The following is a 27,301-nucleotide window of genomic DNA, read 5'->3' on the forward strand; positions in this document are numbered from 1 at the left end:
GTTAACCAAGGCGCAATTCTTTATTTAAGGGGTAAAATTTCAGACAGTTAATTCCCAAAGCCTCTCCTGTGGCCTCTTCTGTGGGGTTAGTTTATGAACAAGAGTGGCCTGGTTGTTTTACAGCTGATGTTATAGCAGGCAGCACTGGGATCAGGGATTAGCCGGGATTGGGTTTTATTCCCCGATCTTTCCATTTCCGGGCAGATGGTAGCCTACCAGTTATAGTAGTAGGCCAGACAAAATGTTCTTCATGGATGTCATCTGCTAGATCTGTCAAAATGACATAAAAAGGGTTCAAAGGGATTTTCGTTAATGAACAGAGTTAGAAGTTTTATCACAAAAAGTAAGAATTATTTTCAAATGCAATCAGAGTTTGGTCAATTTTTTGAATGACTGGGCAAATGACTTTGAAATTCCAGCAAGAAACTGGGGGGCAGAAACTGGGTGCATAATAATTTTGAGACTGCAAACTGTTCTTAGTTCCATTACATTCCATAAGCTGACTACATTGTACTTTGGAAGGAGAGTCCTTGTGTAGTAAGAAGGACCTAACAACAGCCTTATATCAGCGATGGATTGCTACAGGAGTTGTTTTCCTCATGACATGTCAACAACAAGGTCAAATCTGAAGGTCATTGGTGGAATTTGGCAACAGCTGACTGAGGGGTGACTGACCTTAACATCATACATCATGTGTCCATGGCTTACATCAAATCTGATAGGATCAGCATAAACTCGGACAACAGGGACTTCAGTGATATTGAGGAACATTCAGGACATTTGTAGGTCCACATTTTCTGATTTACATTGACAAAACTGTGGTCACTTACAATTTGTAAAATCTTTTTTTTTTTAAACTTCACTCCCACTAGGAGTCCTCAGCGTAAGTTGTTTAAAATGAACTTATTGTTACGTGCGTAGTTACTGTGTTTTGTGATGGTACTGCTTACTGTGTTTTTTGATGGTACAGCAGTCTATTCTGTTGAATTTTTTATGACGTAAATGCATATTGAATCATGAATCAACAAGTGGAATCTCTGAGTCTTTCAGTATAAAAGTTCTGAAGCATCTCTCCACATGACAATATGAACATAGAAGTGATTTCACTTCAGAATCTGATGTTAGTAAGTGCTTTTTATATGCCCTCTCTGAAACATGCCACTTCAACTTACTCCTGACAAAGGACACCTGTCAAGACTCCTGAGATCCCCGGTTGGTGGTAGGTGTCTTCAAGTCATGAGCAGGTATATCATGGTCCTCAAGAGAAGGAAAAGCTCCTTGAAATCCTAAATTTGTCACCTGAGCCAAAAGTACCATACATATTGTTGGTGCCACCCACCTAGACTGATAGCCATAAAATTACCTTTATTCACACATACAAGGACTGCACAGAGCTGGTGGGATCTGACCGGGCTGTGTGCCAAGTAGGAGAAGTAAAATCTGGTTGTCAAGTCTCTAGAGCTGAGATTGACTATCTGACAGTCACTATGACACTGTCACTACTGCTTCTGCAGTTAGAATTTTATGGTCAATGCATTACCTGACTTCAATTAGGTATTTTTCCACCTGTTACAATGAAATCATTTTGATGTCCGCTGTACCATACTTATGGACTTAAAAACAGACTGAACAGTTTGCCAGAGGAGTTGGTTCGCTGTAGAGTTACACATTTGCATTTTGCAGAGACTACCCAGTATGTCTTTTGAATCAAGGCCAACATTGGGATTTGTGTCCTAATTCAAATGACATTATCCAGAATTGGGGTTGAAATTGCCATGACACATGATTCGACATCTGCATACAGGAGGATATTCAGATAGCTATACAATAATTTCATTGTTCTTTTCTTGACTAAGACTTTAGTAACCAACTAATAGGGACTTCTGTTTCTTTCATTTTCTCTTCTATTGCTCCTTCCAAGCTTCCCAGCTTGATGTTTGAGCCAGTTGGCTGCCTTATAGCAAATGACGTTATCCCTGATTGGGACTGATGCAGTTAGGATAGATGATGCACTATAGGTACACGAGTGGGAGTGAGACGAGACAGGGACAAAGGCACATGTGGTGGTGGTGGGTGTTGGGTGGGGTGGGACAAGGGAAAACCATCCATGTTTCTCATCTACTGTTTGTCATTAAGTTTTGTGCAAACAAGAAGTAAGATTTTGTTTTTGCAGGAATAGCTTACTTCAAGAACAAATTTGTACAAGATTTTGATCTTTGAGTCCAAACTGCATTGAATGAGTAATATAATGGGGTATATAACAATCAATTTACTAAGTATGTACTACATATAACGAATGCTGACTTTATGCAAGGAGGTTTAAAATCAAATTGATTTTAAACCTCCTTGCTTTATGTTATAATGACAGTCCAAAAGACATTCTGTAGTCAGTTTAACTGGTGCTTTACCTTAAAAAAATCCAAGAACCATTGCTTTTGATTGAAAAGCCCCATGAATATAGAAGATGACACATCAAAGGATGAAACTTGAAGCTGCAATGACTTCATTTCTCCACCAAGGGTAATATTTCAAAAAATCAAATATCTTACACTTTCCACAAAAAAAGAGTGTTGAAGGAAATTTTAGATACTGAATATGAGAACACCAATCACACACACGCAGTCCCTACAGATCTACTGCTGTGATATAAACCATTTGCCTCACACAGGTGAGGTACTCAGCATGTGGAGGGAATGGCTCAGGCAACACTAAAGCAGTTTTATGGTTGTCAGCCCACATCCAGGCTGACTGGAGATGACAAACTATCAAATCTGATGCATAAAACCTTACCTTAAACATTATCAGCCCAGTACCTTCTCTGGCACATTGGGTCACCAGGTAGTTTCTAAGTTGTGCAGTGTGTCCTGTTTTGTGCCTCATTTTCTGGTTTGGTGGCAGGCTTTCAGATCTTTTTGTACCATTACTGACATAAGTAGCCTGGAATCCGTCCGTGAAAGTTGTGTCTCCGCTCCGAGGAACGGAGCAGAGAAACAGCATTCACGGACAGATTCCAGGCTAGTACATAAAGTAGCAACTAAAAAATTCATCTGATTCTCCCTTTGCAATTTCATACACTGCATGGATGAAACATCTCTTTCTTGATGGAAATGCTGAAAAATCAATGCCCATCAATTCTTGTGGGGACACTACCCACAACATGAAGTTCATAAGGCCGAAGGTGCTTAGTGGTAGGAAACGGATAATGTACAAAAACACCTTTCGGAACACGTCCTTGTCTGCCCTTCACCGTTATTGGGTGCGTAACACTGCCGACAAGAGCACTGTAAAATCAGAACCACTTTGCTTCCCATCGAGTTGTTTGAAGAGATATTGGCTGTAACAGTTGGAAACCCAGACTAGAACCCATCTATATTAATGATGATGACGTCTGCAATGTTACATCTGTACATTGTTGTGTATTCAGAAGTGCCTTTCATTAGTTCTCAATCATTTTGAAGTTATGTCTTGGTCGACCCGTAAGTTTCCTGGGGGAATTTTGTGTACTAGTATCTTTCTGCAACAGATAGAAATTAAGCAACCACAGTACAGAATCATTAACAAAATGACCAATTTCTATATACTAGAACTGCATGGCTATAAAACCATTCCAATATGATAGTATCTTTTCGTATCAATGTTTTAAGAAAACAGTAAACAATACAATATGAAATTGTTCAAAGTTAAAACTTTTGATCCAACACAAAGAAATCTCTCACCTAGTAATACAATATGAAATTGTTGAATAATTGGGCCTAAGTCTTGAAATGATTGATTATACCATATAGATCAAGTTTGCTTTCTTTTCCCTGTTCGCATCCCATTTGGTCTCCAGAGGATGGCTTCCAAAGTATCGACTTAATCTGCATTAGTGGGAAGAACTAAATAGTGTAGGCTCAAGGACAGTGCCTACAAATATGATAAATGGTCTTTGGAAAAACAAAATCATATTTCTTTAGGCAGAGATGATTTCGTTAATTTTTAATTTGACATCCAAACAAAAAGAAGGCCAAACAGTAGGGGAAAACATATTTTGTTGACTTTATAATTATAATTGAAACATCATTCATATTTCTTAGAACAGCACAGCAGTATCTATTCTGATATCAAACAAAAGAAAACTCCTCAAATTATCTGGTGGTCATGATAAAGAGGTTTTCTCTGGTTTGTTTACATCATAAACTGAAAATGAAATCTGATGTAATATTCCCCATAGAGTAAACCACCATACTAGTTATCATTATCAGGTAGGCTGTTAAAGGATTGTAATAGGCCATTATAATCCTTCTCTCAAGGTCCCATAGGCTGTTAGGGTTATTTTACATCAATTTTCTTGTTTTGGTGATGATAATATTACATTTTACCATGAATTAGATTTTTTAGTGAAGAATGTGAATAAAAGTTGACTTCTTTATGAGTGCTGACTTTGGGTGAATTTGAATAAAAGGTGTTAAGGTTTACATTTTGAGATTTAAGAGGTCCAAAAATGGTTAACAAAGTTATTTACACTCAACAAACTGATATTCACCTGTGAACATGACAGTGTTCCTGAATCTCCTCTCTTCCTCACTGCTATACTATACTGGTCAGGACTGGTTCTACTTGCATGCATGCCTGGATGCACATTCAAAAATATCACAGAAAACACAACAAGAGAAATAAGAAGCAATTAGACAATGTAATGAAATAAAATAGATATGTGACATAATTTCAACTAATTTTGACCATGATTGAGGAAAGCTTCCACATAACTAGTTCCTGAATTATTGAATCCAGTAAGTGCTAGTGGAGGTACTTGGAAGGTAAAGTTAAATCTTTAATATAAAGTTTATTGCAAATTCATGCCCGAGGACTAATTGCAAGATTTATGTTAATTAATTAATTAAATTAATGTTTATATTCAGAGAAAATTAGGCTTTACAATCAGGCTGCAAATAGGATTTTTGCTCTGGGACCTGGTATATATTTTTTCAATGTGCCTTGAGGCCCCCTACCATTCACAAAGATGAAAGTGCCAGGAATAGCTCAGGTTGTGTTGTGAAGCAGAAGACAAATTAACTACAGTTGACCTCACACATCACTCCCCACTGATTTCCAGGAAAAAATAACTGTGGTTTGACGAGCCCACTGTCATAATTGACATCTCAACATATTCGGAATTCTTTCTAAACATTTGAACCCTTGCTTCAAAATCTTAGTTATATGTATCATAAGATTTATGGTATTGCTCTAAACTCCGTAATCATTACAACAACAGAAAGAATTTGTACAACACTTCATTATGTGTTAATGTAGTATCAATGCCTTTCAGGCAACATTATAGTTTTATTTTGCATGTCTGCAATGTTGGTATGGAAATAAAGAATTGAATTCGAATTGAAAGAATTTACACATTGCAGAGTGCAATAACATTCTATTACTATTATCTCATTTCTTGAACTTGGGATGTTACCTGGTAATATGAAAGCACATAAAATGGTTAGTAAAGTAGCATATGACAACACACTGTACAAAACTGATAGAAGTGTGTAAGACTAGCCTAGGGGGAATGTAAGCCATTGTGATGCTAGGTTGTATTTTACATGTCAGGATATTTCAGGAGAGTGGGGTGAATGACCCTTGCTGAAAACTCCAGCCGCCCAGGGACTGGCCAGTAATTATCTAGGGGATTCACGGTTCTGATGACGGGAGAAAATGGTCATGTCAAATTCTACCTTGCAATAGGCAACTGATTGTAACATTGACTGGCAATAGAATATGACACTGTACATACATATGGGAGCTTAATCTTAAATGATCACACCTTCATCACAATTGTATGTTCTTGCCCATATGTGCTAAATGCAGTAGTTATTCTACATGTATAATCATATCAAAGAGTTACCTACAGTGACAATAGTGAACAGGGGAAGAGACAAAACAGTTAACGTGATGCACACTAAATGACTAAGTATATAAAAATCTATGCTATTATGTATTATGGTTATGTAAACAGTTAATCTTATAATATAAATCTATGCTATTATTTAATGTTCCAGGAATATATCCTTGTTGTTTTGGACATTTCAAGGCCTGAAACTTAACACCAGCGGTGTCCAAGTTGAGTGACCAGGAGTAGAACCCTTTGGCCCAGAAGCTGGGTCACTAACCACTGTGCATCATTATTTGGATTTGCTGTTGTAGATTTGGATCAATGGATAGAAAATGTAACTAGGTCTCTGTATCAGGTATCTGGGGAAACCCTGGAGATATGCACTAAAATCAATAACGGTTATAGCCGCTTACGCTTCAGGGTCCATCCAGTAACAACTCTGATAGGAGGGCTGGGATTGTAGCCGCTTACGTTTGAGGGGCAATCCAGTAACAATTCTGAAAGGAGGGCTATTGTTAGGGTCAATCCAGTAACAACACTGAAAGGAGGGCTAGGGTTAGGATTAGGGCCAATCCAGTAACAACTCTGAAGGGGGGCTGGGGTTATAGACACTTATGCTTCATGGTCCATCCAGTAACAACTCTGAAAGGAGGGCTAGGGTTAGGGCCAATCCAGTAACAACCCTGAAAGGAGGGCTGGGGTTATAGCTGCTTTAATATGACTTAGGGTCAATCCATTAACACCACTGAAAGGAGGGCTGGGGCTATAAAGCCGCTTAGGGTCAATCCAGTAACAACAATGAGAAAATGGCTGGGGTTGGGAAGAAGGTGTTGTTTTCATCTATATCTACATAATCATGTAACAGAACCATTACATCAAGGAGGTTTCAATCAAGTTCTTGCCACGTTCTGAAATTAATTTATCTTCAAAATCAAATAACAAGTCACATCAATCTGACATACTGACTTCTGAAGGAACACATTCACACAAAACCTATGTTGTATGGTTAGACAAGAACCATTGCCTTAATTGTTATCATATTTTCTTCCCCTCCCTGCGGAATGGTATATCCCGATTTTTGAAGAGGAATGCACCACTGGGTCAGCAGGTCAGGGCTGTCCTCTGCCATATAAGGGATGTCTTGCCATATATGGGATAACCAGCCATATGGACACTTGATGCCTGAAAGTAGTCAACATCTCAGTGTGATTGGGTCACTTGGAGGCCAGAATCTTCCCTCCCCTGTAGCAATAATGGATGAGCCCTGAAACAGTACACATGAACGAGTATTATGGTAGAGTAAAAAAAATAAAAATGGTAATTTTTCATGAATTTCTAACTAACCAAATTTTCAGAGAAAAGCCATGGCAATCTCATGACAAAATGTACCCCAAATCTTCCAAAACCAATTAATCTTAATTAACAGAGTATTTTTTCTACCTCTTCCATATCATTCCAAACCCAAATTATTTCAGTCTATATAATATGTAACACTACAACAGTCAACCATCATGGTATCATGGCCCTTTTCATCATTGTTGCATTGCCACATTTGTTTTTAAAATATCAGGTTTCAAATAATTTTGCCAACAATGACAACATTTATCAGCTAATGCACAGTGAAATGACCCTGAAGATTCAGATTGGTAAGAAACATCCCAAATTGGCAGCCAGACGGTGACCCAGGGTCGGACATCGCTGTAAACATGAGGCCAACGTGCTCAAGGACAAATATGGAGCAATGACCTTGTAAGGGGTCAGGCTTCCCCCTACCCAAATATGGAGACATTAAGCTCATCATTGGGTGGAACAATCCATGTTAGAAAAGGGGTGTCTTCATTTTGCCTCAACCTCTGTAGTTTTAATATGAGAAAACAGGACTGGAATATTTGTTCAACTAGTAGCTATTAGATGCAATAGTTATAGATAAATGTGGTTCGTAAGAACCTAAAACAATTTCATTTTTCAGGAAATTTAAGTTCAGGAAAATTAATGTTGATGCACCAGAAAACTAAATTCTCTGATTCTCTTGTATCATTATACCCAAGGTTTTCATCTGACAGCAACCTCCTTGTTATAAAGTTATGCCAGGAAAGAAGATACTACTTTGAAATACCAGTAGCCATGTTAGACGTGTGTACTAACACTTGGCTTTTGTGTGTTTTTCCTAGTTCATGTTATCAGTGTGATTTGCCCATAACAGATCACTTCACAAACCTGTGTTAGGAGGCAGACTGGAGAAGGAATGTGGTGGTCAACACTACAGCAACTGACAGTGTGTTAACAGGTGTGGGACAGAGAAGGGTGCAGAGAGGACAGTTTTCAGGCCAAAAATGGCTCAAAATACACATTGTATTACAACAAAGTACATAATACCAGCAGCCATGTAAAATAAAACTGTAAGGAAGTAGAGAATATCAATTCTGATATACATGTACCAATCACAGAGGGAAAGAGAAAATAGGAGGGACGGAGATAAATTGACTGGTCCCCAGCTGAAGACCATCCCCACTGCACTAATGATCCATCCCCAAAAGTGAACCATAGGGCATTAATGAGCAATCCCCAGAAGTCAGTTGACAGAGAGTGTCTGATGTAAATGTCACATATAAGGTCCTCCCACAGACTTATCTGTCAAGGTCATTTCTGTCTGATATCTTACAAACAGGTGGATCGAGTCAAGGTTTAAGGAAATAAAGAGACATTGGAAGATGCACCATGACGGCATGAGTTTCCTTTACAATCAAGCATTGAAGCATTAGGTCAGGAGGAAACCACCCACTTGTCTGGCAACAAAACCACTCAAAAACGTTGCTGACTCCAAATTTTAAGGACTTCTAAAAACAAAATGGGACTCACCTAACAAGTTATTGACTTCAATTGGCCTCAACAGGTATGGCAAATGTATAAAACAGAAAACAGATGCGCCACAAGGATAATTAGTACCGCAGATACTAATTAGTTCTGTAATTAATATTCTGCCAGCAAGGAACACAGATGCATAGTAGTAATTATTACGGTAATTATAAGGCACTAGCAGGGTTTTTCTGTGATAAAAATCTGTAATGTCCTTCCAACTGGAACAATTTAGTTAGTTCATTGGCTGTCATCACAACCCACATTCTGCAAGAAAAAAATCTGTGGAACCAGATGCAGAGGGAGGCAATACTGGAGATCTGGAGACAAGATGGACTGGACAGGCAGGTAACTAGATGGAGAAAGCTGACGCTGGAAACAATGATAGTCCCCAACCCTCAAGGTTAGAATGGGACAAGGTTAAGGTGTGTTTGTGTTAGTAAGATACAAGTTCACCAAGATAGAATATGTTATCAGCAGATAAAAAAAAGCCAAAGTTTGGAAAGAGAAAGGCACTTGGTAAAGGCACTTTATATGGCTTTCTTTCAACAATGATAGTTCCCAACCCTCAAGATTATGATGGGACAAGGTTTTAAGGTGCGTTTGTGTTAAATGCTAGGCGTAAAATGGGATAGAAAGCGGTGGAAGGAGAGGGATGGGTTCCACCTTCCAAAACCTTCTTGCCTAGACACAGTGGATTAAAACCCCACTGCCCCTACAACCTAAAAAGGCTATGGAACTACTTTTACCTTTGATTACCTTTTTACTGGCAAACCTGGAATTGACTTCTCACTGCCCAAGGTCAAAATGGCTGACTTGAAGTTGAACTTGACAGTGTTCCATGATTGGATAATATGATCCCGATCATTTATTCATGGGAAGAACAATGGATCCAATTTGCAATTGCAGATGGAAGCGAGTGTCCTGAAAGGTCCATTAGCTGCCTGTCAGAACAGATTTGGGCAGACAATATTTACACAGACACAGAAACGTGTGGACTTATATTATAGTAAGCCTGGATTCATCATGCAAAATGAGATCTGACATGCTTTATTAACTTGATGAATTTATTCATAGTTATTTTCGACTGAATAATCCTAAATTTTGTAAAGGAAGACAGGATGTTGTTCACATAACTGTAAAAATAAGCATATTCTTTATGTAAAACTAAGATTTCTTGTTTTTGATTGTATAGTCCTAAATTCTGTAAAGGAAAATAGGATGTTGTGCACAGAGACACTGTAAAAACATAATATTGTTATGTAATAAGAAGAGTTCTTGTTTCAGATTCAATAATTCTAAATTCTGTCAAAACCACCATACTCTTATCTAATACATGTACTAGGTAATATTAAGGCCACACCAATTTAATTTGTTGGTTCTCGGATTCGCCTCTTCGTTTTTTCTGATTTGCAAAAAAAAAATTTGATTCTGGTCCTGAATCAACTGAAAAATGCTCATATTTTGCCTCCAACAGTTGAGGAAAGTCCTTTTCTTCCTAGTTGTTACAGTTTTCCCATCTATCATTGCAGTGGTTTGATTAAAAGTTCAAAATTCAATGTTTAAATTTTAACCCAGCCTTTTGTGTTGACTTCATGGCTCATTCCGTAGCATTTAAGCCTATAATAGGATGCCTAGACCTGTTTTTATTTTTATTTTTTTTCGCCCTGTCGCTTCATATTTTTTCTGAAAAAATCCGAGAACCAACAAATTAAATTGGTGTGGCCTAAGCAATATTAAACAAAGGTTAGTGATACTCAGACACTATTGAGTCACAAGTAAATTGTATTATTTTGTCTACCGAGTCTTTGTTTCTGCCCTTCTGTAGCACCTTGTATTCATAAGAAGCCGTGTACATATTTTCTATTTCAATGTTCTGATCCAAATATAAAAAAGCTTCAAAATATGATCCACACTTTATAGCCATTCAACAAGCAAGACTGTCTGTGTTTTTGCTATGAAGTGTAAGATTAGATGGAGTAATACTGAATGGAGTGAAATCTGATTTAAAATGACAAAAGAAATGGGATACCAAAGTGATGATTGTTGAGTTGGACTGATTTATTCAGCCATCTATCCAAAAACACTGCAGTCATCCTTCAGCAAGAGAAGCGATTGTGTTACCCATAAATACACAGAACCAAACAAACAAGCTGAACACCCTCTAGTACCTTGATCTGTGTGATTTTTAAGCCTCCCAGGTATGGTGATGAAAATTTCAGAACTGAATGAGGATGGTGGATGCCATTTGAAAGCTTTTTCTAGAAGCTGAACTTTCTAGTCATGTGGAACAGTTCAATCCTTTATATTATAATATATTCAAAGTTGAGGTTGAACAGAACAAGATGATGTAGTAAACGTTGCCTGGATGAACTGGCAATGGTTGACCATCTCTGTACCCCTCAGCTTCAGGGGGGGGTCCTCTAGCACAGGGGGGTTACTGGAACTGCTGCCTGGCCTGGTGTAGATGTGCGACCCCCACAGTCCAGGCTGTGCACCACTGCCTGTACGTCTGTCCCCCCTGCTCCAGCCATGGTGCCAGGTGCTGGGCTGGCTGGTCCCACCTGTGGACATAAAGACACACAGTCAGGGGGTGCAGAGTTGAGGGAGGTGATGTGTGGATGTGTGCAGTGGGTAATGTACCTCTTAATCTCCAAGCAGATCCTAGGGTGGCAAAAGACAGTATCAAATTGGCCAGGCAGTATCTATTTGCTAGAGAGGGCCCTTGGGTGGCGTATGGACCCTCTCTGGCGAATGGAGACTGCCTGGCCAATTTGATACTGTCCACAGCGCCAACTGCTGGACAAGTTGATCCCACATACCTGTATTCGTGTTCTGTGTAATGTACATGTACCGGTATATGATGCAAGACATCACACTTTTTGCACTTTTCCACCAAATTTAGGGCATCAAAAGCGACACCGTGACTCACCATGCATCCTTGAAGTCCCTGACCCTGAGGGCGCGACCCATGACCTGCTGGGTCTTGTCCATCCTGACCTCCAGCTGTGGCAGGAGTCGCTCTAACATGGACCTGTCCGCCCTCGCCACCTCTTCACACAGGGCTGTGGAACACAGTAACAACCAATGAAAGAAATTCAATGAAAAACCTTAATTACAAGCTAAGTTGGGGTCGTGTGTTGTAATGGCAGAGCGTTTGGCTTGGAACCAAGAGGTCCCGGGTTTGAACCCTGCCGTGCCACTGATCTTGTGCCCTTGGGAAAGGCACTTTACATGACTGTCCTGGATGGAGGCCTAGCGAACCCCATCTCATATTAGCCACAAAAAGGCAGCAGAATCTTTAGCTAGTTGAAGGCGGCTGCCTAAAATGAAAGAAGTTTACTAGGAAACAATATAATCTATTTGACTAAATTTCTTCTGCACATTTCTTGCTAAAAACTTTGACAACTTCAACTTCAAAAACTGTTGCTCTTCCAAGATCACATGACCTACCGGCTGCCCTCTGCAGCCCGCCTGCCTGCCTGACCCCCTGCAGCTCCTCCATCAGCTGGTCATGGGACTGCAGCAGGGTGGCCATCGCAGCAATGTCCACCTTCATTTGGATTGCCTGTACAAAAAGGGCATTTAAAATTTTGATACTCACTCTCACTCTCTCCCATAGCTTTGTTGCACACCAGACACATTACTTGATAAGTGTTGGGGTTCTTTTTGGTGTGCTTTGGGCTCTGGCCAAATTCTTTTGGACATTTCAAGAACACACATGCGTTCTCTCAGAGTCCTAAGTCCTATCAGTTGGAATGATTGGATTATGGCGGCTAGCTATATTAATTATTATTAATATTATCAGACTGAACGACCTGCAGATTGGAAGAAGTACATTATGAGCTTACTTGTGGTAGTAAGCACTCAGCTGCCTTGTATGGTTTACAGTTGACATCTTCTGCAACCTTCCTGAGGCTGGTGCCCTCCGCTGTGCCTGTCTCCTGGTCTACTGCGTACAGCGACAGGTCTCGGACCTGGGTCAGGCCTGGCTGGTCCAGCAGGGCCGGCTTCAGGGCGGAAAGTTTCAGAGGCAGGAGGGACTCCACTTCCTGTTTCACAGCTCCCTTCAGCTGCAGGGTGTTAGCCTGGACCTGCAAAATTTTACATCGTGAAGATTATTAATATTGGTGACATAATAAGTTTTGGGCTGATATCATCTGGAAGTTTACCCCAAATTTGATGCAAAGTTTTGTGATCTCAACATCTTTCATAGTCAACAGCTAAATCTTACACATGATGCCCCTAGCAATGATGTGAATGCAATCTTCAGACTCATATGAGTCATAGTCATAGCTACTTTTCATAGAGGGTACCGGTATCAACTTCTTACTAGGGAATGTCATTATTCAATTTATTGCCAACAATGGTCAAAAGAGTTTCATTTTTAGTCTTAGTTTGACTTGAATTCAATTTCTTTTCTATTTCACGGAAAAAGTCAATACCAATGAGTTTTGTATGCCACTGGTACCTGTGACTCATGGATGCAGAGCTGCCGTTGCATGAACTGCTGCCACTCCCTCTGGAGAGTCACCAGCCGTGGTTTGGAGTCAGAGTTTTGTTTTGTCAGCACCCTGATCAGGTCCTGTTTCCGCTCTACCGTCGTCTGGAAGTCCTGAATGCGGCCGTGCTTCTCCTCCAGGGCTTTTTTCTCTGTGCTCCTCCTTCGGGCCGAAGTTTCCAGCTCCCCTGCTGACTCCTGGAGGCACTGCAGGGCGGCCTGAGCCCCAGATAGCTCCAGCTCTACCCCCAGCAGGGATTTTGTCAGCTCTATGACTCCTGCTTGCAGCATCTTCCTGGATAAGATCTTCTCAAGCCTTGCTTTGGCTTCATCCAAAGCCTGTCTCTCCTTCCAGACTGCATTCAGGCTCTGCTCTGTCCGGATAAACTGGTGGAAGTGTGACACCTGAGCCTCCTGGAGCAACTGTTGGACGCCTTTCACGACGTTTGCGCCACTGGAAACATCACGGAACTGCCCCGGGCCTACATAATCGAAGCTGAGTTGCTCCACTTCGTTCTTGACGTCCACTCTCGCTGTCACGTCTCTCAGATGGAAGGTGGCGTCTTGGGTGATGAGTCCCAGGGAGTGCAGGACGTGGTTTACGGGATGCTCACGAGTAACGTTCTCCACGACAGTCCACAGCTGCTCTTTACGCCGCGACAGATGGCCCTTGTCTACCCCAAACTGCCCCTGCAGAATGCCTGTCAGAAACCCCTGAAGCTCTTTCGTGCATAGGCGTACGTCATGCGTACAGGCAGACTCCACCGCTCCACTGGTGGTCCCGTCTCCTGTTTCTTGGCTGTAGGCTGGTTTGTCGTCAATCGGGCGACTTGACACCTTCTGGAACCGTTCGACAAGTTGTTGGACACGAGCAGTGTACTCTTTATACTGAGCACCCTGCGCCTCACACTGTTGGGAGTAGGCATGAAGCAAGGCTTTACTGTGGCGAAGCTCTTTCGTTTGCGAGCAAGTCTGGGTTTGAAACTGTTCTGCTTCTGACATCTCCTTCTCCAGCCTGTTGATTTCAGTCTGCAGTGTTGCAGCATCCCTCCTTTCCTGCGCTATCTGAGATTGCAGCCTCTCGTAGTGATCTTGTAAACTTGCTTCCTCTTGCGAGTACTTTTCCTTCCCCTTGTACCGCACCTTGTATGAGCCTCCCCTGCTTTCCATCTTGGCATCAAGAAAGAGGTTTCCTCTCACTTTCCTCACCGTTTCTGCCGACTTCACGAACTTGGTGACGAAGTTCCACAGTTCCAGCATCCTCCATCCACTGCACATCTGCTGCAGTTCCGCTGTCGGTGGCATGGCGGCGCTGCTGAGATAGCCTTGTGAGACGAACTGCATCTCATCTTCTGCCCACTCCCGAATGCAGCGCGCCATTTCCTCCGTGGAACTCATGTTACTCACTTGTTAGACGCTATTTTATAAATCTAGAATATATTCACAATCGTCCGTGGCAAGGACAGCTCAAGACGAAGGAAAATGAAATAGAAAACGGAAAAGAAGCGAAGAACTCTCCACACACCCGCTCAAACTTTCCGCCATTTTATACCGGAAGTGGCCAGTGCGCGTGCGTAATACCTGCCATCCAGACGGAGGCTTTCCGTAATGGCCGCAACCACTTGTTTGACATTTTTGTACTGAACTCGCGTTTGGGCATGTTTTCTTCCCTTTCTTGGGGGTGATCCCGCCGATTTTCAGCCAGAGAGCTAGCCATGGAACCCACCTACCCTTCGTAGCAGGTAAGAGGTCCAGTTTTGCCCCAGAATTTGTAAAAACGACGTTGCATCTTTGGTCGCCAACAGGGTTACCAAAAAATACTTGAATAAGATTTTGACATGTCGATAAAGTAATGAAAATTTAATGTCAAATAGTTTGTACTACTAGTAATCACTTAAACCCCGATATCACGAGGTGGAAGTATACCGTACGGGTTGCTAGATTCTTTGCTAATTGCTGTGTTGACGTTACGGACAGAATTTTGCTGTTCCGTCGTCTGTTGTGTTCGCCGGGGCCGAAGGCTTCCAAAATGGCAAACAGTTGCCATGGAAACGGCCTGGCCTCTGCCTTTTCCAGCCCGAAATCACAGCGACTAAGACCATGGGTCATGTTCTCGGGAGTTGTAGAGGATATTTTATTACTTTAGTGGAGGAAAGACGTTTATTACTTTATTGTTTGAATTGTACATGATTTGATATAATACATACAAGTGTATAAGTTGGAAAATCATCCAGCATAAGATTAAGGGTGGCCAGCTTTAATATCAATAAGTTAACGTTATGCAGTTTTAAGAATAAAACTTTTTCTTTGAAAGGAAGAAGGAAAACAAAGGAAAGAAAGATCACCTGGAGCCAAAGGGTACTTAAAAACAGCTGAGCAAACATTCCAGGTTGTAATTTACATGGAAGCACTGTGTACCTTATTTAAACTTAAACTTGAGATTTAACGTTATATATCTGAGACTGTGGTAGAAATATTTCTCTAATAAACACATAAACATGGCTGTAATGACTATGAAAGTAAATGTGATATTTTGGCAACAGGTCAATGCATGTTTGTTTACAATTAGATTGACCAATTGACCTGGATTCAGTAAGAACATGTACTTCTATTTACCTTTACTAGATTCCACTTCAAAATTCCACAGATAGAGCACATGAGGTTCAGTGTTGGCAACACAGAATTGTTTGAAAATTTGTCCTTGCAAAGACTATTTTGTGGAACTTTCTATTAAATGGAACTTCTTGTAACATCAAAAGCCATGAAGACCTCAATAGAAAGTTAAAATAAACAACACCTGGAAACATTAGATAGTGATTGGCTTTGGTGTTTGACAATGAAAAGGCTATTCTTTGAGTGTCTGAGTTGGACATTAACCTGATTTTCTCCTACCTAGCAACTAGGCACTTTTCACAATTCAACTGTGTATCCGGTTTCCTTTGAAAAGTGGCTGGTTGCTTAAATCTTTAAAAAGCTACTTGTGAAGAGCCATGGTTATGTCATTTCCTATTCACGGGAGTAGGTCAGGTCATTGTGTATTGAGGTGTGGACTTTTACGGGCAGACTTTTTTTTGTCTGATGAAAAGACACTTCCCTTGATGTTTTGTGTGTTGGATACTAGTACTTGTTAATTGATTTTTTTTCTCTTGTGATATTGAATCTTTGTATGCCCTCTTGAGTAGCAGCTCAGCAAACCAGTCACTTCCTGATAGCCTGGATAAGGCTGAGTTGAAAGACTATGTTATGAATCAGTAAGTAGTACTAGCAACTCCAAGTACAGAATTAGTGTGTTACTAGTACATACTCACTGTAGTGGTTTACCAATACCAGTTATCATGATCATATTCACAATCACAGTCAGAATTCAAAGAAGAGCAGTAGGGCATGTTGAAAATAACTCTGTCAACAAAGTTTTTCTGACCTCTGATGAACTTCATACTGATTTATACCAAATTGATCACAATGCCAGGTATATGTTACTTTTGCAGTGTGTTTCTAGCAATTGACCAGAAATACCCGGTATTTCTGGTCAATTGCTAGAAACACACTGCAAAAAAACCCACTCTGCAGAAGTCTACAGTGAATTTCAGACTTTATGCTATGAATAAGTTCACGTTGTGCTCCCAGTTGGGAGTCCTGAGTTTCAGGTCAATTTATTGATCCAAAGTGACATACTGTACAGTACATTAAAGTTGAGAATTTACATAATCTTCTTACATTTTGTTTCTCACAATAACAGGTGATGATTAGCGAACTTGTGGAAAGAAATAAAAGTCAGACTCCTCTCAGCACCTGACCCTCCAGTCATGATGAGCGGGCGCCGTCGCAGGAAAGAGGAGGACAAACCGTTCTACGCGGTTCCACTCACCGACAAACCCACGCCGTCACAGATCATCAACGAAGCCAGACAGTCCGTCCGCACGCTCCGCACAAACCGACCGTTCACCCCGCGGGAGGGAGAGAGAAGACTGTTTGGTACCGACAGTGGGCGGCCCAAGGAGGCACGGCCGCCTTCTGCCTTCAGGTAAGGTCTTACTGACAGGTGGCACCTGCTGGGGTTGTGGTTCTCTGATATTTTTGAAGAAAAAGTGCTTACTAGAAATAACCTTTTGGCTTCCAAGTACAGTCCAACTTGTACAAGTGACCAGCTCTACATAAGGATCACCAGTGGCCAATCTGACCACTTTTCTTGTGGTCCCTTAGATGATTTCCCCTATTGACACAGTACTGGTTATATTGTGTGATGGGTGTTAGATATTTCAAGTTCCTGACTTTTCTTGTCTGCTTGTTTCCAGCCTTGGTTCTCGACATTTTGATGGCAGTGATTCAAGACCAACATCTTCTACAAAACTCTCACCTTTAGATCATGTAAGTATGGAATTCTGTTTCATTAATAGCAAATTTATTTTTTTAATATAACTTCTTGTCTAAATGTTGTCTAATCACAAACATTAGTGTATAAAACCATTATACATACATGTAAGTTTATAACAAAGGAATTACAGTTACTGTAGTAAGAAACCAAAAAAACATTATAGACATTACGTGTATTATTGGTCTGTTATGTTAGAATAGTTACGACTCAGAATCAAGGGTATTTAATAGTTAACAAGACAAATCTGCTATACAAGAATTTATCGACCCTCCATGCTGCAATGTCCTGATTGTGTCAGAGTTGATAAATGTTAGATGATAATTTAATCTTCGCTGCTTGCAGATGTTATAGAATTTATCATTCAAGTTATTCAATGGCTAGAAGGGAACCAAATTGACCTCTTCCTGTCATATTCAACCCATCAGTTTGACAAATTGATCTAATCAATCACCTGTTACCTTACAGACATTTTTTCCATTGTGTACAGCAGCTCTGTTACTTAGTATTGGTTCACAAATATCTAACCAGTACATTCGTTACAGTGATCATGAGCTAAAGCAAAAGCCAGGTGCCTATTCCTCTATTTTATTCTAAAAAGCCAAGTTAGTATGTTGAACTAACTGTGATATAAGATAGGTGGAATGTGATGCCAATCTTTAGTGCACTGAAATAGCCATTTGGCTACTAATTATCTATTGATTATGGAGTTAAAGATGGTTTGGCAATGTAGACTTTTATCTGGTTCTTCAGATTTTAGAATGCTCATGCATGGTGCATCTTTAGTTAGTGTCACTGACAGAAGTAGTGGATGCTACCTGAAACGTCTGACCGTTTCCAAAATCATATCCAGTTGCTTGGGTAACTGTTTTTTGGAGTAGCTCATGCATGTCTTTCGTTACTTTTGCAGAAACCAAAGCCAGTTCCTGACGATGCCCTTCCGTTGGTCCCCAAGCCCCCAGCCATAGACCTGGCCCGGCCACTGGCAGGCCGTTCTGTGGCTAGGCGCATGGTGAAGGTCGGGAGTCAGGATAACCTGGCTGACAGGGACCTGCGACAGGCTGTACTATCAGATGGTGAGTCCTGTTTACACTAATGAACAGAGAACTGTTTACAACTAGCAAAGTAAATGCATAATGTTTACCTTACCTTCGCATATGGTCTGCTCTGTTAACTCTTACAGATTCATTTATATTGTCAGACAGGAGTATAAATCCCTCCTGCTGTAAAATTGCAACATGATGTAATCCAACACTAGTTACCAACTTACCATGGTGACAGATGTCTGGTTCAGGTCATTGACCTTATTAATTTGTTTGGAGAAAAAGAAGTAGAAGAGCAAGAAGAAACAGAGCAAAAACAATTATGTTTGCCTTCTGCGAGGGTAAACATAATAACACGCTGCCTACTGAAAAGTCCTACGATTTTAATTATAAGTAAAAACGATCATGAAATGGTTATAATTTTTCTCCCGACTGTGTTTGACAGGTAAGCTCCCCAAACCCCCCCTGGAGAGAAGAGGTTCCCTGCCGCCCGCCCCCTCCCCCGTGGAGGGGGACGTCCCGGGCAGACGGGTGCACAGCGGGCCCAAGGAGAGAACCCCCGCCTCGTTCTACATCGAGCGGACAGAGGCGGAGGGGGCTGAAGCTCCACCGCGGGTCCGCAGTGCTGGCAGTGCTCGCAGCAGGAGGTCAGTGGGGAGGGTGTTCTTACAGTTTATTTCTTTCTGAAGAACAGGATAACATGTTGCTGTGAGTTTCCAGCTAGGTCTGTTCCACAGAAGAATGATGACTGGAAACTATGTGTGAAAAAACAGCAAGCCAGCAGGCATCTTAGCATACAATATCAGGATAAGTTTGACACTGTGAATCAGTTTATAGCCTATTACCTTGTCTGAGAAACATGTAATTTTTGTTGGAGTAGCTTGGATGATACTGTGATTGATAAAGTAAAAATGATATTTGTGGGTACATTGATTGATTTAAATTCTTTCTTTCCTTCCTTTTCTTCCTGGTGACAAAATATCAGCTAGGTATGAGTACTTGGTACCAAGAATTTGTCCAGTGATTTACCAACCTGATGAAACTATCCACAGAATGCATCTAAATCTTTGTTCTCTCTCTCTCCCCTGTCCCCATCAGGAGACCAGGTGATGAAGAGGCCGGCGGAGACGGGAGGACGGGGAGGGAGAGCGGGTACCACTCACAGCCATCCTCTGCTGAGAGGAAGGAGGCACGGTCGGGCAGCGGCGGCCGGCGTGATGATGAGACTCCGGAGGAGGCGCTGTTCTGGAACACGAGTGTCCTCCCCATCCTCACGGACATGGAGGTCCACTCTAAAGGTACAGCTCACTAATACAAGGAACATGTAGAGCCTAGGAAAAAAATGTTGTGTTTTTCCTGTTTCCCGACCGACCCTCGAAAAAACTGCCGACCCTAGCATGTTTTTTGGTGGACCCCTGTAAGGGGCATAAATTTTTTCGAGCTGGTCGACCTTTTCTAGCTTCATGATGTGATACGTAACGTTAAGTGATGAAACATTGTACAATCGGTTTTCCAACATTGACATTGAAAATACAAATGACTCTTTGAGATGTTGGTCATGAATCTTCTAGGGGCCTAACTAGTGAAGAGGCTGCTAGAAGCATGATGTAGTCAGGCAATCTTCTGCTATAGATATATCCATATCATACAAACATAGTAAGACTGACACTGACATGCTCGCTCTTCTCCACAGATAAGAAGCACCGTCTGCTGTGTGACCTGTGTGACCGTCTCTACACCACGTTAGACACGGCAGGGTTGTTGGGCCGTGCTGCCAAACGGCGCTCTGCCCTTCTCAAGACGCTTTACAAACTCATCGACATTGACGACCCCAGGGTCATGCTCAAGCTGGCAAGACTTATTTTAGCCGTAAGTCATCAAGATGTTCAGTTTTCAGCTCAAGGTTTCATCCTCATCTACAGATAAATACACTAAGGATGCTGAATGTAGTACAGTCAAATTTGGTCTGAACAGCCACTATAGAGACTGAGGAAAAATCTTTTCTTGCCCTCACAGCTGAAGGTGTCTGGTAAGAACCTGACGAACGTCTGTAAGTTGGTCTTCAAGATCAGCAAGGAAGAGAAGAACGACAACCTGTTTGTAGAGGCCAATATTCTAGGTAAGTGTCATATTTTTTTAAAGACTTCTTGTGTTGATCTCAATGAAAAGCATTCTACAGACCAATTTGAGTTTCTCATGTTCAAACGTTGAAAGGTTCAAACAAGCAAACAAACAAACATTTACAGAGATTGTTGCCAAGTAAAGAAGCTCCTTTATATACAACTATTAGTGTTTTATTCACATCCGACGTTTCGGTGACTGTCTGTCACCTTCCTCAGGACAATTCTGACTGGTTCACATTGCACTGCAGCACAGGTGTCGCTGCTATAGATGTATTCCCAAACAAACGTTAAATATTTTGAACGTCTGGTGACAGGTGAAGGTGACAAATGGTCACCGAAACGTCGACTGGAAATAAAACAGAGCGTAAAAAAGAGCTTCTTTACTCAGTGACTTACCAACCTGATGAAACTATTCACTGACTGTTGTTGTTGCTGTAGGTTTACTGGTGAGTGTGGTGCAGACAGCCGACCCTAACCAATCGTGTGAGGCATTGGTGTACTGCTGCGGAGCGCTGAAGTTCCTGTCAGGAAACGCGGCACTGATGAAGGAACTGAGCGCCATGAACTGTACTGAGGCTCTCGCCAAGCTGCTGTCCAGTGTTAACTCTATGGTAAGTACCTGTGCTAGCTTAATTTCATCTCAAGGGAATATGCTTTGGCTCTATAATGTGTGTATGCGTGTATATGCGTGTGTGTGTGTGTGTGTGTGTGTGTTTTGTATGTATGTATCTGTGTGTGTGTATGTATGTATCTGTGTGTGTGTCTGTCTGTGTGTGTATGTGTGTGTGTGTTTGTGTGTCTGTGTGTTTTGTCTGTGTGTGTGTGTGTGCCTATACATGTGTGTGGAAGTAACAAGTACTTGTTGGACTGTAATCTGATGAATACTTTACCACTCTTGCTTACAGAATGCAGATTCCTCCAGACCAAATGACCAGGCGGGACACTTGTTAGTTCAGGTGAGAGACCGTGAGACACCTTACATTTTCTTCCTCTTACTTGCCTACTGATACATGTTACTTTATACCTGATCTTGAAGAAATTAGCAGTGACCAATGAAAAGTTTTCAGTAATTTTTGTACATTCTGCCCCCCCCCCCCCCAGGTGACAGCAGTTCTGCGAAACATGGCGGACAGTTCCAGTAACCGTGACAAGTTCCTGACGCAGGGTGTGGTCAGGGAGCTCCTGTCTGTGATTGGCTCGTACTACTCAGACAGCGACCTCATGCTTAACTGCTCCAGAATACACAGGTAGGGTCAAGGTCAACAGGATACACAGAGATACATTTTAGTTTTTAAGGGTGAAAAATACATAGACCAAGACAATTTTGTCTTTACCAAATATCAAATATTACCTTTAACAAAATGATTTGATATGTAAGTTTACAAAAAGGATTGATAAGCAAGTAGACCTTGATGATCTTGGTTTCTATTGACCTTGATAGCAAGCCAATCTTTGCCCCCTAGCAGCTTCCTTTTGAATTGCCACTTTCTTTAAGTCATAGGTTTGTTAAGTAGTTTAAGGTATGCTACCTGATGGTGTGCTTTATAGGTTTGTTTGATTGTTCATGATCTTTTGAAGAAATATAACCTCAGTTCTAGTTTGAGGGTCATTTTGATATTTGCTTGTCCTCTGCAGTAAACTGACCTTGAGTACAGACTGCTGTGTGGTGATGTCACAAGACAAGACCTGCTTCAAGAACTACCTCAGACTGCTGCAGAAGTACCAGAAGAAGGAGGTAAGGAACACAACTTTTCATTTATTAGAATGATTAAGATGACTATTAAGAAAATTAACTTCCAAGTGATGTTTGTCAATGAATTTTTTTTCCAGTTCATTGTCCTGTACTTTTTTCCTCCAGATTTATCATTTAGTCTACTGCAGATTTTTTCAAGTGTTAATGTAAAGTTTTTCTATCTCCGAACATCGTTTCCCACAACACACCCTGAACTAACCCTGACAAATAAAGTTAATGACTCATATATGAAGCATACTGTCAAGTTGAACAATACAAACCCCGTGTTCACCAATTCATATCACTTGTATCAATAAGGGCCTTTTGTTGCATAATTTATCATTTGGTTTGTTGTGCAGTATTGTCTCTGTGGTACCTAAAGACATGACAATTCCCAGAAATGATTTGACACTGTTTTTCTTCATGCTTTACTGGACAATAGAAAGCAAAGGTATTTCAAATTTATCCAGCAGTCTTGTTTATTTTATTCTACAATGTTTCAAGGACACAGTTCCTGAACACATTGATTGTGTTAAACTTACATTGCAGTCATTGCTTTTCTTTCTTTTTTCTTGAGAACAAGTTGTACTTGATCTAAACCATCCTGTCGGTGTTAACAGCTGTTTATGTTTGTTCCCGTTGCCATGCCAACAGGACCTCGTAGTGCGAGTGTTGTTTATCCTGGGTAATCTGTCGGCAAAATCAGAGGAGGCACGACTGGCTCTGTTCCACCAACATGGCTGCATGGAGACACTACTGGGTGTGCTCAGTACATTCCTGGACATGGATATAAAGGTATGACTGAAGGAGGTAATGTTATATTCGGGGGATGACATAATGTATTCCTATTGAGAATACTAGTACTCAAAGCTGGGAGACAATACATTGTACCTCATTTTCTCGATCTATGCAAAAATGTCTGGATACCTGTGCACGTCTTTCAAGTCTTTCATGTTAGTCTTATATATCTCAGTCACTATGTCTGAATCATGCAGAAGCCGGTCTAGATTCCTCTAAGACACATGCCTAACATAAAGACATTTCTTCCCTTCCAGGCGACAAGTGAAGACGGAAAAGTTGTGGATGGGGAGTGTAAAACTGGACCAAGTAAAACTGAAGATGTCATGATTAAGGTATGGTCTTGATGATTTTTTTCACGAATACAAAGTACATTCCAACACTGTCTTAAGTTTATCTTTATTTTCCTTTTATATCAGTACATTCAAATCCCTTGTTGTGGAGACTTTCAATGGAATGGTTCTGGTTAATTTGGATATTGGACAGTTTTGTTATTTGTCCATCCAACTATTTTCTTGTCTGATTAATCTGATAATAAGATTATTAATAAAAGAACAAAATAAATTACCTCCAAGTCATTGTTCCCTAACATGCCCTGTTCCTGTTCACCCCCGTCCCCAGCTGATCAGAGTGATAGCTAACATGTCCATCCACCCTGACGTGGGCGCCGCCATCGCTGAGAACAACAAACTGGTCGACCTTCTGCTGCAGATATTAGGTACACGACCTTGAAATGTTTGTTTAAAGGTCATTCTTATGGGGATTCCTGGGTTAATCTATGTCTTAAGGGTTACTTTTAGCAAGATTTTAGTGTTTTGTAGAAATTATGTTCAATATACAGATTTGAAATACCGGTAGACATTGGAGATTAAAGATCACAACATCAGTAGACATGCAGGCAAGCAAGTGAACAATGTCAGTTGTTACGTCGGTGAACATTAGACATCCAGATATGCAAAAAAAAAAAACTCTTGAAGTAACTGCATATGATTTTAGAAACGTTCAGTTGTTTTAGAATAAACTGCATAGAAATGATAAATTGTTGAAGTATTACATGCTTTTGAAATTCTATTAGTAGTAGCCATATGCAATAAAGAAAGAAACAACAACAACCAATAAGTCTTTAATTTTCTTTGTTTGACAGGAAATAAAAGCATTGCCAGATGTGAGGAGCTGGTGCTGAATATTGTTGCCACCATCAACAACCTGTCCTACTACCCCAGCAAGAACAGCGCAATCGAACAGAAACAAGTGCAGATAGCTGAGAGTAAGGAAAACATTTGTGTTGTGTTTCTTGTATTCCTACAACCATTGTAGCAATGTATTTCTTTGTACATATTGTTTCTACAACAAATAAAGCTAGGTGGCATGACACACACTCACTGTAATGTGACAGATCCACAATATTTTTTTTTCCTAACCCTATCCCAGACCTATCAAACACTAATGATTTATCTAAAATTTAGAAGGCGGAAGTTTTTTGTTTTCCATTGAAGCTCTAAAAATGGGAAATGAAAAAGAAGAATGTTTTTGTTACAGGAATGTTGAGCATGTTGATGACAGACAACATGGAGGGAATTGTGGAGGCCTCGCGTGTGTACGGGAACCTGACAAGGTCAGCGGAGGTCAGGGACTACCTGGGCAGGAAGAAAGGTGAGTATAGGGGAGGGGGAGTGACCTTGAGGAGAGGGGGTGACATTGACGAGTTAGGGAAGGGGCCAACCCCCTGTGTTGAGAAGGGATATGACCTTGTGTATTGGGAAAGGTCTTCTGAGCAAGCCAGGGATGACCTTTTGTGTTGATGAGGTGAGTGACCTTGCATATCTAACCTTGAATTTAACTCAACTCAAATTCAAAGACCAATGTACCATGAAGACACAGGTAAGTTGATCATTGATATTGTATCAAAAGTTAATGTAAGAGGACCAGGGAAGGATAAAAAAACAAAGTTAACACGTCTCGATCTCTTTGTTGCCTAGTTGATGCCATCATGGTGACCTTGCTGGACTCCGGCAGTCGGGAGGTCGTCTTCACGTCCTGCGGCGTTCTTATCAACCTGATGGTGGACGAGAAGCGCAGACCGACACTCAAGGAGGAGGGCGGAGTCAAGAAGTAAGATGTTTTCTTGTGACATTAAAATTCTTAGTGTAACAGTGGGGTTCAAGTGCCGCTAACTGACCTATTCCAATGGGTTCGGACCTTTTTGAGTTAGCGTGCTGGTGCTGTAAGCTGGCTGCCCGGGTGTGGTGCAGGTTTGATTCCCGGCGTCCTGGGAGTCAGGGGCTTTCCTGTTTCTACTCGCTCGTACTGTTTTTTTACCGGTTACACTACCACAGAAGGCACACTTTATTGAGGAATCAATTGCTTTTTGTCATGTCACAACAGGTGGCTGCTACTGCAGTGATGGCAAGCAGCTGCAAGGGGGCATTGCAGTCATGTACCCAGAAATCTGCCAAACGGCTGAGCAGATTCTCACAGGCCTCATGCTAACAAATTTGTTCAAACAACCAGGCAAAGATGTTTACAAACATAGACCTTTACCCATTGTTTTTATTAGGCTGTTTTTATTAGGTATTTTGCAGGATTTTGGTTAGACAAGACAAGGATCTTGACTACATGGTGTGCCAGATGTTTATTGTTGATGTTTATCGTTGTTGTTTCTTTGTTTGTTGTTTAGGTTGATAGATGTCCTGCGTGATTTTGGGCGTACAGACTGGGAGCTGGCCTCCATGGTGTGCCAGACGTTGTGGAACTACAGTGAGAAAATCACATCTTCCATCGACTGCTTTGGTGAGGAGGAGACCAACCAGCTGATTGAACTTCTTTTGGAGTTTCTAGGTGAGGTTTTTCTTGTGTGAGTACTTTGTTCAGGGGTAATGGAGGTGTGGTGAGCTGTGTCTGGTTCTCTGAATCTGTAAGTGTATAGTCAGCCACTATAGACACCATTCTGTGTATCCCATCAACATGTGGTGTCAGCTAGTTACTAGTATGTCACACTGAATAACTTGTTATACCAAAGTCCTGCATGTCCAACAACAGATGTTTTATTCCTAATTCATAGGACCATACCATACCATACTTTATGATTATAATATCATACACTGATGGAGGTTAGAAATCCAAACACTCATAGACAATTCAAACTCTACCACTGGATGAAATTGGTGATTTTACCTACTATCCTAACTGGTCTAAAAAGATTCATTCTTTAACCTTTTGCCCAATCTTTCCCCCAATCTTTGCTGACCTGTGCTGTTTGGCTGTTACAGAGGAGGATGTAGTGATGAGTGTACCAGAGGCATCAGACTGGGACAGAGAGATGAGGGAGTACATGCAGTCTGTATGGAGGGACAGGTTCTGCCCTGTAGCCACCCAGCTGCTCGACAGGGTTGACTCACACCACACCGACCTTGAACCTTTGGAACCTCCCAGCGACAGTTGATGTCCCTGCCCCCCTCCCACATCGACCTTGAACCACCGAGCGACAGTTGATGTCTCTGCCCCCCCCTCCCACATCGACCTTGAATCTCTGGAACCACTGAGTGACAGTTGAGGTGCCTGCCCCCCTCCCACAGTGACCGTGAATCTCTGTAACTACCAAGTGACAGATGGTGTTCCTAACCCCCTCCCATACTGACCTTGAACCTCTGGAACCACCAAGCGACAGTTGATGCCTCTGCCCCCCTCCCACTGTGACCTTGAACCTCTGGAACCACCAAGTGACAGTTGATGCCTCTACCCCCTTCCACATTGACCTTGAACCTCTGAGCGACAGCTGATGTGCCTGCCCCCCTCCCACAGTAACCTTAAGGGGGCACACCCCAGTTTATTTGGCGTTTCTATTCGAAGCTGCACACCCTCAAATCTAGCGACCGTCTCTGCCGTGGAGTAGTTCGGAAGGAGAATAACTGTATATGGGACGAAAGGATATCCCTTCAGCTACAAGACCAGCTGAGTTTGGTTTCTTCAACCTTTTTAAGTTTTGTAAAATCAACGGAAAAAACATT

The 27,301-nt window shown here is 41.4% G+C and overlaps 2 protein-coding genes across 2 annotated transcripts; one reads left to right on the plus strand and one right to left on the minus strand.

Annotated features, from left to right (window-relative positions):
* Nucleotides 1-10,495: 10,495 nt before the first annotated feature.
* On the minus strand, nt 10,496-14,681 carry LOC109487411 (AUGMIN subunit 5-like). Its single transcript, XM_019791401.1, has 5 exons — nt 13,197-14,681; nt 12,577-12,819; nt 12,179-12,293; nt 11,658-11,790; nt 10,496-11,289 (listed from the first exon to the last, which is right to left on the minus strand). The coding sequence occupies exons 1-5, from the start codon at nt 14,622-14,624 to the stop codon at nt 11,163-11,165; spliced, it is 2,046 nt and encodes a 681-aa protein (XP_019646960.1). The 5' UTR covers nt 14,625-14,681; the 3' UTR covers nt 10,496-11,162.
* A 122-nt stretch (nt 14,682-14,803) lies between these two features.
* Nucleotides 14,804-26,763, plus strand: LOC109487309 (armadillo repeat-containing protein 2-like). Its single transcript, XM_019791288.1, has 20 exons — nt 14,804-14,968; nt 16,966-17,250; nt 17,522-17,594; nt 18,509-18,674; nt 19,087-19,288; nt 19,740-19,939; nt 20,335-20,510; nt 20,658-20,760; nt 21,203-21,375; nt 21,670-21,720; nt 21,866-22,011; nt 22,400-22,499; nt 23,151-23,291; nt 23,552-23,629; nt 23,916-24,012; nt 24,439-24,561; nt 24,834-24,947; nt 25,274-25,406; nt 25,972-26,132; nt 26,564-26,763. The coding sequence occupies exons 2-20, from the start codon at nt 17,033-17,035 to the stop codon at nt 26,734-26,736; spliced, it is 2,628 nt and encodes an 875-aa protein (XP_019646847.1). The 5' UTR covers nt 14,804-14,968; nt 16,966-17,032; the 3' UTR covers nt 26,737-26,763.
* The last annotated feature ends 538 nt before the right edge of the window (nt 26,764-27,301 follow it).

The sequence above is a fragment of the Branchiostoma belcheri genome, unplaced genomic scaffold (genome assembly GCF_001625305.1).
Source record: "Branchiostoma belcheri isolate BF01 breed outbred unplaced genomic scaffold, Haploidv18h27 scaffold88, whole genome shotgun sequence".
Taxonomy (NCBI): Eukaryota; Metazoa; Chordata; class Leptocardii; order Amphioxiformes; family Branchiostomatidae; genus Branchiostoma; species Branchiostoma belcheri.